The 13,341-nt window shown below is 39.7% G+C and overlaps 1 protein-coding gene across 1 annotated transcript; it reads right to left on the reverse strand.

Moving 5' to 3' along the window:
- Positions 1–3,911: 3,911 nt before the first annotated feature.
- Positions 3,912–9,998, reverse strand: LOC131796071 (uncharacterized). Its single transcript, XM_059113718.2, has 2 exons — positions 9,888–9,998; positions 3,912–5,056 (listed from the first exon to the last, which is right to left on the reverse strand). Exon 2 carries the CDS (start codon positions 5,047–5,049, stop codon positions 4,048–4,050), a length of 1,002 nt encoding a protein of 333 aa, XP_058969701.2. The 5' UTR covers positions 5,050–5,056; positions 9,888–9,998; the 3' UTR covers positions 3,912–4,047.
- Positions 9,999–13,341: the final 3,343 nt, after the last annotated feature.

Consider the following 13,341-nt stretch of genomic DNA (forward strand, 5'->3'; position numbering starts at 1 on the left):
TTCTGTGAACGATTAGTGTAACAATATGGAACACGACAGTTCATACACCATGTGGAACGGGTTGGATGCTCGACAATAAAAGCGGCAGAAACTGGCGACATACCCAGACTAACTTCTAATTTCTCTTGGATCAAATAGATTTTGTCGAAGGTCTTCAATTTAGAATGTCGAGATATGTTTCCTGATGGCCACTGATGTGTGAAAATTCTTAGAGACGAGAATTCCCAGAAGAAGTTTCGACCAAAAACATTTAACTGACCGACTTCGAGTTACTCGAATGTCATCACGATGATTTTGTAGGAAGTGCCTCAATCTAATGTCGATGTAAGTTCCATGACAGCAAATAAGAGTCTGAAGAATTAGTTGCCTTGGCGTGCCTTTTCACGAAGGTTCTTCCATGAATAATTTTGGAGGGGATTTCAACCACAGGTCCGACAGAAAATTATCAACGATCCCTTCCCAAGCTAGAAAACCAAATGGAAACCTCAGTCATCCTAAATGGCGATAGGAACGCTTGGGAAGGAGAGACGAAGCGACAGCAGTCTACCATGTTGAACGGGTTGGATGCTCGACGATAAAAGCGACAGAAACTGGCGGCAATGCGATCTCTTAACAAAGCTTAGACAACCAACTGAAAAAAAATTAGATCCTAGCCTAAAAACGAAGACAGTCCTCAAAAAGATAGTGAAATACCAATCCACATTACTTTTCTCTCCGCTTTCAATAGACGGTAGAAGTTGGTTAGGAAACACAGCAAGCTCACACAAAGTTTAAAGGTAAAGTTGTTCACATGCCTAGAAATGAAGTAGCTGGTGAACTAGACCTGAACTAAACTAAGCTATAATTATGTGCACTTTAATTTCTCTCCTTATGAGTTTCAAAGCAGCCTTAATGACTTTATTCATATATACACAAACTAACCTCCAATTCCTCTCAGATCAAGTAGATTGTGTAGAAAGGGCTTCAACTGATGGCGTGCGAGTGCCTTTTGAATTAGTTCATGTATCCTAACAGAGAGCGCTTTGTGCTTCTCCTAGACCTATCCTTCTTAGGGCATTGATAATAAGTTGAAATGTAAAACCGGTGTAACCTGACCGAGAGGCTGATATCGATTTCAAGTTTCCACGAATTGTAGGGGGCAAGGAATTGTCAAAGTCCACCTTGTTATGTAACTCGAGTTTCTCGCTTAGATTTAAGGTTTCTTGGAAAAAAAAAAAGACATATAAACGATATAGGCCCATCTACTCTTATTATATTTGAAGGCCGGGATCCGGGAATTTAGGGTAACTTAGTGGGAAACTGCTATCTTATTTGACACGTAAATAAAGTTTATTATTATTATTATTATTAAGGGAGAGAGATGTGGGATTGTTATTATAAACGGGACACGGGAATCGGCGGTTTTGAGGAGCGGGATTCGGGGAATAATCACTAAAACGAACCTAGAACCGGGGTCCGTTTACGAGACTTTAAAAATCTAAAACTCCAAAAAAGCCTAGCCTCCCACGCAGCCGTTTTTAGGAGATCGCGTTTCACTTCTCACGCAAAAGTGACACGCGATCCCCTAATGACGCTTGTGGGAGAGGCTAAGAAAAGCCGCACAAAGGCTTGTTATGACAGTCTTATCTGCGCTCGTGCCGGTCACACGGCCTTTTCCCTGCCCTGTTGTTTTATTGCAACCCATTGGTGATATCTGGACATTCTGAGCCTTGCTGTGTCCTGTAATAGTGACCCTGGATTTCTTGGTGACCGACCAATATATCAATCGGGAAAAAGAGCGGTACGTTGCTCTGTGAGGTTGTCAGCTACTATTGAAAATGATGAGTCAAATCAAATCGACATAATAAACATTATGAGTTGTGTCGCTATCTCTTACGAGAAGGGGAAGAGCGGATGATGCTCTCTGCGGAATAAAAATTTCGTGCTCAGCCTCCACGAAAGGTGACCACTTTAAAGGCTCTTAAGGAAACAGCATAACAATATTGTGTTCAATTAATTTTTCTATATTTCCCTTGTTATGGAGCTAAGGGATCACCATCAGCTTTTTTTGTTTTATGCACTTGATATTGTTATTGTGTCATTGATACTGACCTGTACTACTACATCTTATCGTTATCGAAGTTAAACGGAAGGAAGTCGTTACCCTGACTAGCGTACGTTATTCTTGCAAAACTTTGGAAACTTCTCAAATGAACGATGTCATCGTTTTGGTGCAAAGAGATAAAGTTACGCCTTACAGTGAACAAAAACTTGAAAGGATAAATGCTGGTTGAGAAAATTATCACCCACCGAAGAGGGCCTTTTAAGTTGAGGTAATGAACTGAGAAAACTTTTATGATCGGGATCGGGATTGGCCGGTATAAACCGTCGCGATTACGGGATTGTGAGAAAATTTTAGTCTGGATCGCGGGATAAAGAACCCTCTATTGCATAGCCTCCAATTGACTAAAACTGTCAACAAAGTCTTAAAACGATTGGGAAGCCATAGACTATTGGTTAACGTGTTGTTCGGACAGACATTCGATTGCAGGTTCCCATGAAATATCATGGGAACAGGCCCAAAAAGTGTTCACTTAAATTCCACCTAAAATCACGGTTGGATAAATCAGCATTACTATTTCTTTTTCTAGAATGAACCGGACTAACTGTATGACGATGGGGCGAGAAGCCAAAGAGCACATAGAAATTACCAGAAACATAGAAACGTTATGAGAAAGAATCTTATTAGGTGGATTAATTCCTTGAAAAAGGAAACTGTTCCAAAGAAGGTTAAAATTGTTCCATTCGTTTTATTTGGAAGAGATAATTCTAAGAAACATCTCCAGTGTAAGGCAAATTGTTTCTTTCTGATGCCTCCGGTGCTTATGTTGAAGGCAAATTATACAAAAGAAACATTTGCAGGTGCAAATTGTAAAACAATTTTACAAGAAGAAATAAAAGCAAAACTATTTCCCTGAGGAAAATTTCGAGGTACCAGCAAAATACTGATGATAAACCGAAAATCTCTTTTTAATAAACTCTTTCATAGGCCTCGCCGCCGTGATATCTCAACTCCTCCATAACTTCTTACAGGACTGTGCATCAATAAGCTCTCTACTGATTTATTTCCATGAAAAAGTAATGATTGAAATAGTTAATTCAAAGCTCTGCGCACTGTGCCTGCTAAGTCTTTACGTCACTTAGAGCTCTTTCCAATGAGTGGTCGGACAAAGCCCAAAAGAAAAATCCCAATATCAAGATCCTTCGAGAGGCACACTCCGTCATTAAATACTTCATCGGATCTGGTAACAGTCTTGCTCACACTACATGACTAATCAACAAAGATAACAGAAGCTGCGAAGACTCGAAAAACTACGCTAAGCAAAACGAAATCCACGAAAAAATAAAATTTCCTAATAACTTGTGATCCTTCGAGAGGCACACTCCGTCATTAAATACTTCATCGGATCTGGTAACAGTCTTGCTCACACTACATGACTAATCAACAAAGATAACAGAAGCTGCGAAGACTCGAAAAACTACGCTAAGCAAAACGAAATCCACGAAAAAATAAAATTTCCTAATAACTTGTGATCCTTCGAGAGGCACACTCCGTCATTAAATACTTCATCGGATCTGGTAACAGTCTTGCTCACACTACATGACTAATCAACAAAGATAACAGAAGCTGCGAAGACTCGAAAAACTACGCTAAGCAAAACGAAATCCACGAAAAAATAAAATTTCCTAATAACTTGTGATCCTGTTCGCAATTGATAATAATTGTGTTCGTTTTTCTAAGGCGCTACACTCAACAATGACTCAGAGCTCCTTTAGGGATAAACCGGTAGATTGATGAATCGAATCGTACACGAAGCAATTTCGATTAAATTCGTAATCAGTGTCACCCCTAATGCTGGATTGAATAACGTTAGATAATGGTTTTGCTGTTGCATGTGGATTATGCTTACTCTAGAATACGTATGTAAAGAAAGAAAAACGAAAAAAATCAAACTGCTTCCATTAAGATGTTCCTAGAGTGACACTCGATCTTGTTCTTTCCACTCTTCACCAGCTCTCATCTGGGGCTGTGATGGCACACAGAAGCGGGCTCGTTAGCCTTCGAACTGAACATTTTTCTTGAATGGTTTTCTTCAGCTTTCTCAGCCACCTGTCGATGTAGTTCTGGTCTGTTCCCTCGGTTGGAATGGCGAGCAAATGGGTCCTGACCTGTGGTATAGCCGCGTAGAAACCTCGGCAAAGGGTCTTCACATCTCTTGCTTGTGCCTTCATAACTTTGTAATACAGTTTCTTCCTATCGCTCATGCGTTTCTCAGCTTTTCCTTCAAACTTTTTTAACTTCTGTTGCATTACGGAGAAGAAACCGGCTACTTTGGAGATACCACTTAAAATACCCATCATGGCAGGGATCATGGTGTTGCTGACTGTGTTTGCGGCAGCCTCTTGAACTTTTGCTTCGTAGCCTTTAGCAGTTGCCTTCAGCAAATCTGAATGAACACCATGCAACAATACAGGCACTATTAAGAAGTTTAGCAGTGGTACAAAGGCAAATACAGCCGCCCAGGTGCGTTTTGTAGCTGCCGTGTCTTTTAACTCTTCCACCTCCTTTTCAGATTTCCGTTGAAGATGGCTAAATTCTTCTACAATTACGCGGACCTGGTCCTCCATTGCTTTGAGTGATTTCATGACGCCTTCATGCATCTGCAGTAGCGTTTGGCACATCTCCCTGTAGCCAATAGTTTCTTCAAGGATGTCAGATAGCATCTCACACCATTCTTCGTACTCCAGGGCTTCATAATACTCAAAGTACTCGCTGATAGATGCAAGAAACGTGATTGAAAGCGGGAGGAGACCTTTCAGGTACACTATTGCGTCGTTTCTGCATTTGTTTAGGAGTTCCATAAACTTTCTAGCAGGCGCAGTACCGGTGTCAAAAGCTGTGTCTGAGAAAAGGGCTTTCATTCTCATGGAGAAAGTTAGCATGTCGACTTGCAATTGTTCTAGAAGGTCTTTGATGGACGTCTTTGCTTGATTTTCGGTGTCACTCATCCTTCTGCTGGAGACCAAGCAATAAATGATCAAAGAGAGTTTCTTCTTTATTATTCCATGAATGGCTTCTATCAACGCAAAGTGTTTTTTATCTTTTCGTTTTATAGAAGACCAATTGCTTTAAAACAGTCCCACAAAAGGCTCTAAACATAGAGGAAATAGGGGCAGTACGTCTCCAAGCCGCGGTTTTCGTCACAGGGGACTCGGAGATTAGTTATTCCGTAACAGATGAAACGAAAGCTACCGTCATCACAAGTTTTCTTAGTTTGAGAAAGGTAAGTTACCCGAGGAAAATCTCATCCGGGCAAGTTAATTCCTTGACAAACGATTCATTTAGTTGCGCTATTTCAGTTAACCTTCGTTTTGCTAGGATTTTTTTAAAAGCATCTCAAGTTTGATCACAGCTTTTCCTTCCCTATGCGTTGTATGAAATCATTTAACGAAATTCTGCTGTAGACGCGCCAAGAAAGTATAGGAGTAGTAGGCCCTTCCCAAAGCAGTTAGACTTCCAACCGACTTGAATTTAAGAATTTTACACATCAACCTAAATAGCGGCGAGTATATAGTAGCCGATGCCAACAGGCGAGACAAAAATTGTCACGACAGAATTTGTCAACGGATTTTCTCCTGAACAATGGCAATTTTGTCTGCTAGTAGTTCAGGATGACTATTTTCGTTCTCTCGAATATACCAAGCTCACGGCGACGGAACCAGAAGCCAAAGTGCACGCAGAAATACCAGAAAAAGAATATCATAAGGTTGGATTAATTCCGTGTAACCGTTCCAAGGAATTTTCAAATCATTTTTTCCTTTCGTTTTTTTTGTAAGTGATTTTTTGAGAAAATAATAGGAATTGTTTCGTGCCGATGTCTCCAGTACTATAAAAGTGACAAGAAACAAACCAGAGACAATTTCACTCATAAATGAAATGACGTTTCAGAAGCAAGGGAAAAAACGACAGTATTTCCCTGAGGGAAACTTCAGTTAACAGCGTTGAGCTGAACTGCTTCGCATATTCTCTTTCATCAGGTAACTTTGTATAGAGCGCCTCACTTGACGTCTTACTTTGGTGTCGATACCCGCCAGTGATAGCGGGAAAGTGCTCCTCGGCGTATTTTCTAACGAAGGTTGTTTCATGTATCGAAAACCGATCGGGAAAACTTAAATACTTATTTACACTTTCATTGCAACGAAGAGGTTTTAACGCACCGTATGGAGACTAAAAATATCATACACGGACTAACCTCCAATTTCTCTTAGATCAAAGAGATTTTGTAGAAAGTCTTCAATTTAGAACGTCGAGACATGTTTCCTGATGGCTACTGATATGTGAAAATTCTCTAAAACGAGCATTCTCTGAAGAAAGTTTCGACCAAAAACATTTAACTGACCCGCTTCGAGTTACTCGAATATCATCACGATGATTTTGTAGAAAGTGCCTCAGTCTAATGTCGATGTAAGTGATAGCAAATAAGGGTCTGAAGAATTAGTTCCCTTGGCGTGCCTTTTCACGAAGGTTGCTACGTGAATAATTTTGGAAGGGATTTCAACCACAGATCCGATGGGAAATTATCAACGATCTCTTCCCAAGTCTAGGCAACCAAATGGAAAACCTCAGTCATCGAGATCATCCGCAATGTAGATAAAATGGTGACAGCAAAACTCAAGAAGGAGCAATTTTACTTGTCGAAATTTGTTGCGAATTCGGTAATAAAAGCGGCGGAAACTAACAGCACGCTTCTTGCAAAGCAAGCAAAGACAAACCAACGGGAAAATGACTCTGGTTCACGGACTAGAGACAAAAGAAGCTCCCGAAAACATGTAAAACAGCCATTCAACTTTTATCTTCATCTTTAATGCTCGGTAAGAAATGGTTAGAAAACAAGTCAACTACCCACAAAAAGTAATGTTGCATACATGTTCAACAACAAAATAGCTTACTTTTAACTGTTTTTCCTCATGTATCCTTATTTACACTTTCATTCCAAAGCACAGGTTTCAATGCAACCCTAGAGACTGAAGTTTTTATCACGTACAGACTAACCTCTTATTTATCGTAAATCAAGTAGGTTTTGTAGAAAGGGCCTCAGTTCTGAATGTCGACTTCTTTTCTTTAATTGCGTGCAAGTGCCTGTAGGATTGAATGAATTACTTTAATTACTTTTGTTTTCCAAAATAAACCATATGGTGACCGAACGAGAAGCCAGATTAAATATCGCGTGCGCCAGAAAGATAGCTATGGAGGATCTTGCTGGCCTAGTTCCTATAAAACCTTTGCAATAACTAGTCAGAAAATAGTGTCATTCAAAATATTTCTTTCGTTTTTTGAGATACTTTCTTAAGATTCTTTCGCCGATGCCTTAAAAAGATGTGTTGGATGCAGATTGTAGGATGCAACTGACGTGCATATAAGCAATTCCTTCTCGAAGCTTGGACATTCCATTAGAAAAAGAAATGTCTTCTAACCCTAAATAACCACAGAAATACTTAGAATAAGCGAAACAGTGTCAGCTTTCCCTTTTGAAATCTTTAATTAAAAAACACTTACTTGGCTAGCCTCGAATTACTCTAATATTAAATAGATTTTTTAGAAAGCTCCACAATTCATTTGTGAAAGTTGTTTTATATATCTATTTCTGGCCCTTTCATTTCATATGGGATGTTAAATTCTTTATAAACCGCCAAAATAATTAGCGCCATGCTAAGTGCTCTTTTCGCTATGCAAGACATTTTTCCGAGAAATATCTCGAGTTCGATATTCATTGTTCCCTGCCGATGTCAAAAAATGGAAATGTTGGATTGAATTTCTACCTCATTTTCGTCAGTAAATTATCAACAATCTCTTCCCAAACCCTAGACAACTGACTAAAAAATCACAGGAAAGCTCGGGAAGGAGCAACGACGCGACAACAATTTACCATGAGGACAGCTGTTGCAAATTCGACGATTAAAGCGACAGAAAACTAGCGGCAAGCTTATTTCAAAGTTAACCTTATACCACAAAGTAGAGACGACGGGAAAAATGTGAAACAGCCATCCACATTACTTCTGTCTTTATCTTTAATGGATCGGTGAGAGCTGGTTAAAAAACTCATCAAACGGTCACAAAGCATAAAAGTAATGTTGCATTCGTGCCCAACAACATAACAGTTAGATCATATAACTTTAAATGAACTGTACTTATTTACACTCGCTTACCTGTGTTCATAGGGGATTGATTTCTGGTTAAAACTTGATAATGTGAAACCGGCCTAACCTGACATCACGACAGTGAATATAACGAGTAACAGAATTATTCTTATTTGGTAGGCATAATTCATTGAAAACATTTGCGTTAAATAGTGTCATTTCAAATATTTCTTTCGTGTTTAAGATGGTTTCCTACCATATCTTTGGTAATGTCTTGCATTGTCAAAGATTTTGGATGTAGATTATAAGATAAAACTGACTTGCAAATATAAGCAGTCTCCTCTCGAACTTGGACATTCATTACAAAAAGAAAATGTCACTCAACCCTGAATAAGCAGAGCAATACTAAGAAATAGGCGAAAACACGGCAGCATTCCCTCTTGAAAATTTTAACAAAAATATTGAAATGGCCTGCCTCAAATGACTCTCGTATCAAGTAGGTTTTGTAAAGAGTGCCTCAATTCATTCTATAAGCAAGTTCCATAATGGCGAGTAAGTCGCTAAAGGACTAGTTCCCACAAATTGTTTTCCACAAAGGTTGTTTTATGTATGTAAATGATCCATTATTTCTCATCCAGACATTTTAATCCCTTATAAACCGCTACAATGATCAGCGACATGCAGAGTACCTCTTTTGTTTTGCAAAAAAATTTTTCCGAGAATATCTCGAGTTTGATAGTCGTTGTGTCCAACCGATGTCAAAAATAGAAATATTGGATGTAAATTCCACCACAGATTATCAACAGGAACTTATCAACAATCCCCTCCTAAGGGTAGGTCAGCCGATCGATCATCGTTTTTGTAAACCTACATGGCGATAGGAACACTAAGGAAGGAGAGACGAAGCGACAGCAGTTTACCACGTGGAACGGTTTGAATGCTCGATAATAAAAGCAGCAGAAAACTAACGACATACACAGACTAACCTCCGATTTCTCTTAGATCAAATAGATTTTGTAGAAGGGTTTCAATTCAGAATTTCGTGACATGTTTCCTGATGACCACTGATGTGTGAAAATTCTCAGAAACGAGCATTCCCAGAAGAAAGTTTCGACTAAAAACATTTGACTGACCGACTTCGAGTTGCTGGAATATCATGACGATGATTTTGTAGAAGGTACCTCAATGTAATGTCGATGTTAGTTCCATGACAGCAAATAAGGGTCTGAAGAATTAGTTCCCTTGCGTACCTTTTCACGAAGGTTGTTCCATGAATAGTGTTATCAAAAATCTCCTCCCAAGCTTAGAAAACTAAATGGAAAACCGCTTTCATCCTAACTGGCGATAGCAACACTCGGGAAGGAGAGACGAAGCGACAGCAGTTTACAATGTTGAACCGGTTGGATGCTCGACTGTAAAAGCGACATAAAACTAGCGACAATGCGATCTCTTAACAAAACTTAGACAACCAATTGAAAAATAACATTAGATCCCAGCCTAAATACGAAGATAGTCCTCAAAAAAAAAATATGGCAAAAGTTTGTTGGGAAACACATCAAGCTCTTACAGAGTAAAAACATGCCTAGAATGAAGTACTTGGTGAACTATAAACTTGAATAAACTAAGCTCTAATTATGTGCACTTTCATTTCTCTCCTTATGGGTTTCAGAGCAGCCCTAATGACTTTATTCATATATACACAAACTAACCTCCAATTCCTGACTGTAGACTGTGTAGAAAGGGCTTCAACTAATGGCGTACGAGTGCTTTTTGCATTAGTTCGTGTATCCTACTAGTAACAGAGAATGCTTCGTGGATCTCCTTGAACTATTCTTCTTAGGGCATTGATAATTGGTTGAAATGTGACATGTGAAACCGGTGTAACCTGACTGAGAGGCTGATATCCATTTCAAGTTTCCACGAATTGTAGGGGGCAAGGAATTATCAAAATCCGCCTTGTTATGTAACTCCAGTTTCCTGCTTCGATTTCAGGTTTCTTTGAAAAAGAAAAGACATAATGATGATATAGGCCCATCTACCCTTAAAGGGGATTCGATAACATTCCCCCACCCCTCTTTTCATGGAATGTCAACTAACCTTACTAGAAAACTTCATCCCTTCTTTTTCTTAAGCAGAGTAAGCTTATCGAGCTCATCCTGAACTTGTCTTCTCAAAAACAGAGGTATAGTCCTCTTTATTGCATCGCTCGGCGAAGTGTTTGAGCCATTAGAGGATACAAACATAGGCATGCGTGACATGCAAGAGTTATTTTTTGGCTGAGTGGGTTGAGATGGGACAGTTTGGGTTCTTAATGTTTTTATTTTTGTCACTGAAAAGAGCATAACTTTCAAAAAACGAAAATATCGCAGAAATACAAAAAAAACCGAATTTATCTGAACTCACACAAACATTATCTGATCTACTGTCTCTATTGTCTTGATACTTCTAGGTTAAAATGAGATGCATCGATACCACGTTTACTGCAGTCTCCACTGCAGCCGTTGTTTGGTCTTGTCACACAACTCCCTCTATTTCCCATTTGAGAGAGAGCGCGTTGCGTGACGAGACCAAATAACGGTTCCGAATGAGACTACGCTTGCTGCCGTTCCTCCAACAGAGAGAGAATCAAAACTTTTCTTCTACAGTTAGTTACCTCAAAAATATTATTCCGCGTAATTTTGTTACAAAAAGCAAACTGAAACTCTGTTATACCTTTAATAGACCCTAACCAAATATACATTGCGATCTCGAGTAAGTGAAGATACATTGAACAAGACGATCTAAGATCGTAAGTCGGGCTACAGGTAGACGCGCTGTTACAAGTGTTGACCATTCATGGTGCGCTGTGGTTCTATAAGAAATACAGAGGTACCATGGTCCTGGTTTGTGGGCGTGGCGTAGCTTTTTTTCACCCCTGAGAGGTACCAATTCTACAACAACACACTGTCACATATTTTTGGTGCAATACAGGTATCACAGAGGCTGCTTCTATGGACCTTTTGAGGCTGAACAGCCCAAGAGGTACTTAACCCGCCCTTTTTAACCTCTAAAAGCTATGATGAGCACCTCAGTCCCTTTTTAACAAAGCGTAGTCAGAACGGGTCAATTTTTCGGTGTTTGTTCAAGCGTGAAATATTCAACTTTGTCTAGACAAACTGTCGCGCTCTATCATTTACAGTTATGGGAAATCCGTACTGTCAAGCACCGAATTTAATTTGGGCTGTGACTAAAAGTGGGACGGGGACGTGGGACTGGGACTCGGGGACGTGAGACTAGGGGACGTGGGACTAGAGGAAGAGGGACTAGGGGAAGTGGGACTCGGGGACGTGGGACTCGGGGACGTGGGACTCGGGGACGTGGGACTCGGGGACGTGGGACGCGGCACGCGGGGACTCGGGGACGCGCGGGAACTCGGGGACGTGAAAAACAAACAACACCTGAATTTGTAAAGTATACTTTTCGGTGGTCTCGAGAAAGGTGCAATATGCTGGAGAGCTTGTCGGGTGACTTTACATCGAAGGCGTTCGTCGAAGGTAAGAGTGTTGAAGGCCTAAATGTAATAACTGTCCTAAATGTAATAAAGTCCTAAATGTAATAACATTTGGTCCTAAATGTAATAAAGTCCTAAATGTAATAACATTTAGTCCTAAATGTAATAAGCCTCTAATGCAATCGTTTAACTCCTTCAGTGCATTATTGTTATGGCGGACATCCACCTTGAGATGTTAAAGTGGCAGCTGTTGCACCAAAAAACCGCTGACCAGTATACATATCACACTACGGGCTCGCTGATATCAATGGGCGTCCTTTTACTTGCTGGACATAAGAAATATCAGCAGTCGAAGTATGGTCCTTTGAGCGGTTTATTGATCGAGTTGGAAAAAATTATTTCCAGCCTAAAGTAGGCTTGTGCTTGGCTGGAAGCTCAATAGGATGGAATCGATTGGTACGTAATCATTAGGACTTTTTGGAAAAGAAATTTACTACAATTGATGATGAACTAGCATGTTATTGTTGATGTTATCGTTCGTGTGAAAGTCCTAAGTACTGATGTACCATTTTAGAGCAGTCTGAATGATTTCGCTGTCACATGTTAATCCAAAAGAAAAGTGTTATCATCAATAGTGTTACTGAAATTTTGCACATCTATGTTATTCAGTGTCAATTGATTTTAATGAAGCATTTGAGTTCGTTTTTAAGAATGACTACCTTGATTTATTCAATTTTGAACCTGGGATATTGCATTTGTAGCCCTCTATGGCTTTACTCCACCTCAGTAATCAGTTCATGTACCATATGACTATAAATGGAAACTGTTGAGCTTTCCTTTTTCATTCATCTATTTATCTATTCATTTTCTCCCCTCACGGCAGGGAGAAGAGATGAAGTCAAAAAATGAAATGTAGACTTGAGATCAACTGTAAAATATATGTTTTCCCAATATTTCGGTTCGGGAACTGATGAACCTGTCATAAGGGGATAAAGGAAAAAAATGAATGGTTTATCAGACCATCAACTGACCATCATGCGTTGAATGTTGTAGCTCAATGCTCTTGCGTGGAAAAAAGGCAACATGTCGAGACCTGTGATCGTGAAATGGAATAATATATGATTGGTCAGTAGATATCTTGCTCTGTAAGTCACTTTATCATATAGCTAGCAGCGCGCGCGGGCAAGATGAAGTGAATCCTGTGTTCTGACTGGCTACCTGAGCGGGCATGATGGGCCTACCCTCACCCGCTTTGGATTCCCCGTATTGACCCCACGCAAGAAAACTTACAAAGTTCGTAACTTTTGGACAATTTCGGCATATACATAGAAAAAAAATAAACGACCCTCTTGGGTTTATTGTGTTGCAAACACAGTTGGCTTTCACTATCGGTTCTCGAAATAAACAAGCCATTCTTGATTCTTATCAAAGCGAGATCTTTTTCTATACAATGAATCCTTTAATGATTAAGCCAAGAGAATACAAACTCTCTTGACCAAGCTTGTTCGGTCAAGATGACTGGATGTTAGCCTCGTTCTTTTTTTACCTTTTTTACGGACCGAGACTTCGTCTCAGTCCATAAAAACGCAAACAAAAAAAAAACAAAAAAAAAAAAGAACTCGCCCAATATCCAGCCATTTTGACCTCACGCTTGGTCAATAACACTCATGAAT

The sequence above is a fragment of the Pocillopora verrucosa genome, chromosome 4 (genome assembly GCF_036669915.1).
Source record: "Pocillopora verrucosa isolate sample1 chromosome 4, ASM3666991v2, whole genome shotgun sequence".
Lineage (NCBI taxonomy): Eukaryota > Metazoa > Cnidaria > Anthozoa > Scleractinia > Pocilloporidae > Pocillopora > Pocillopora verrucosa.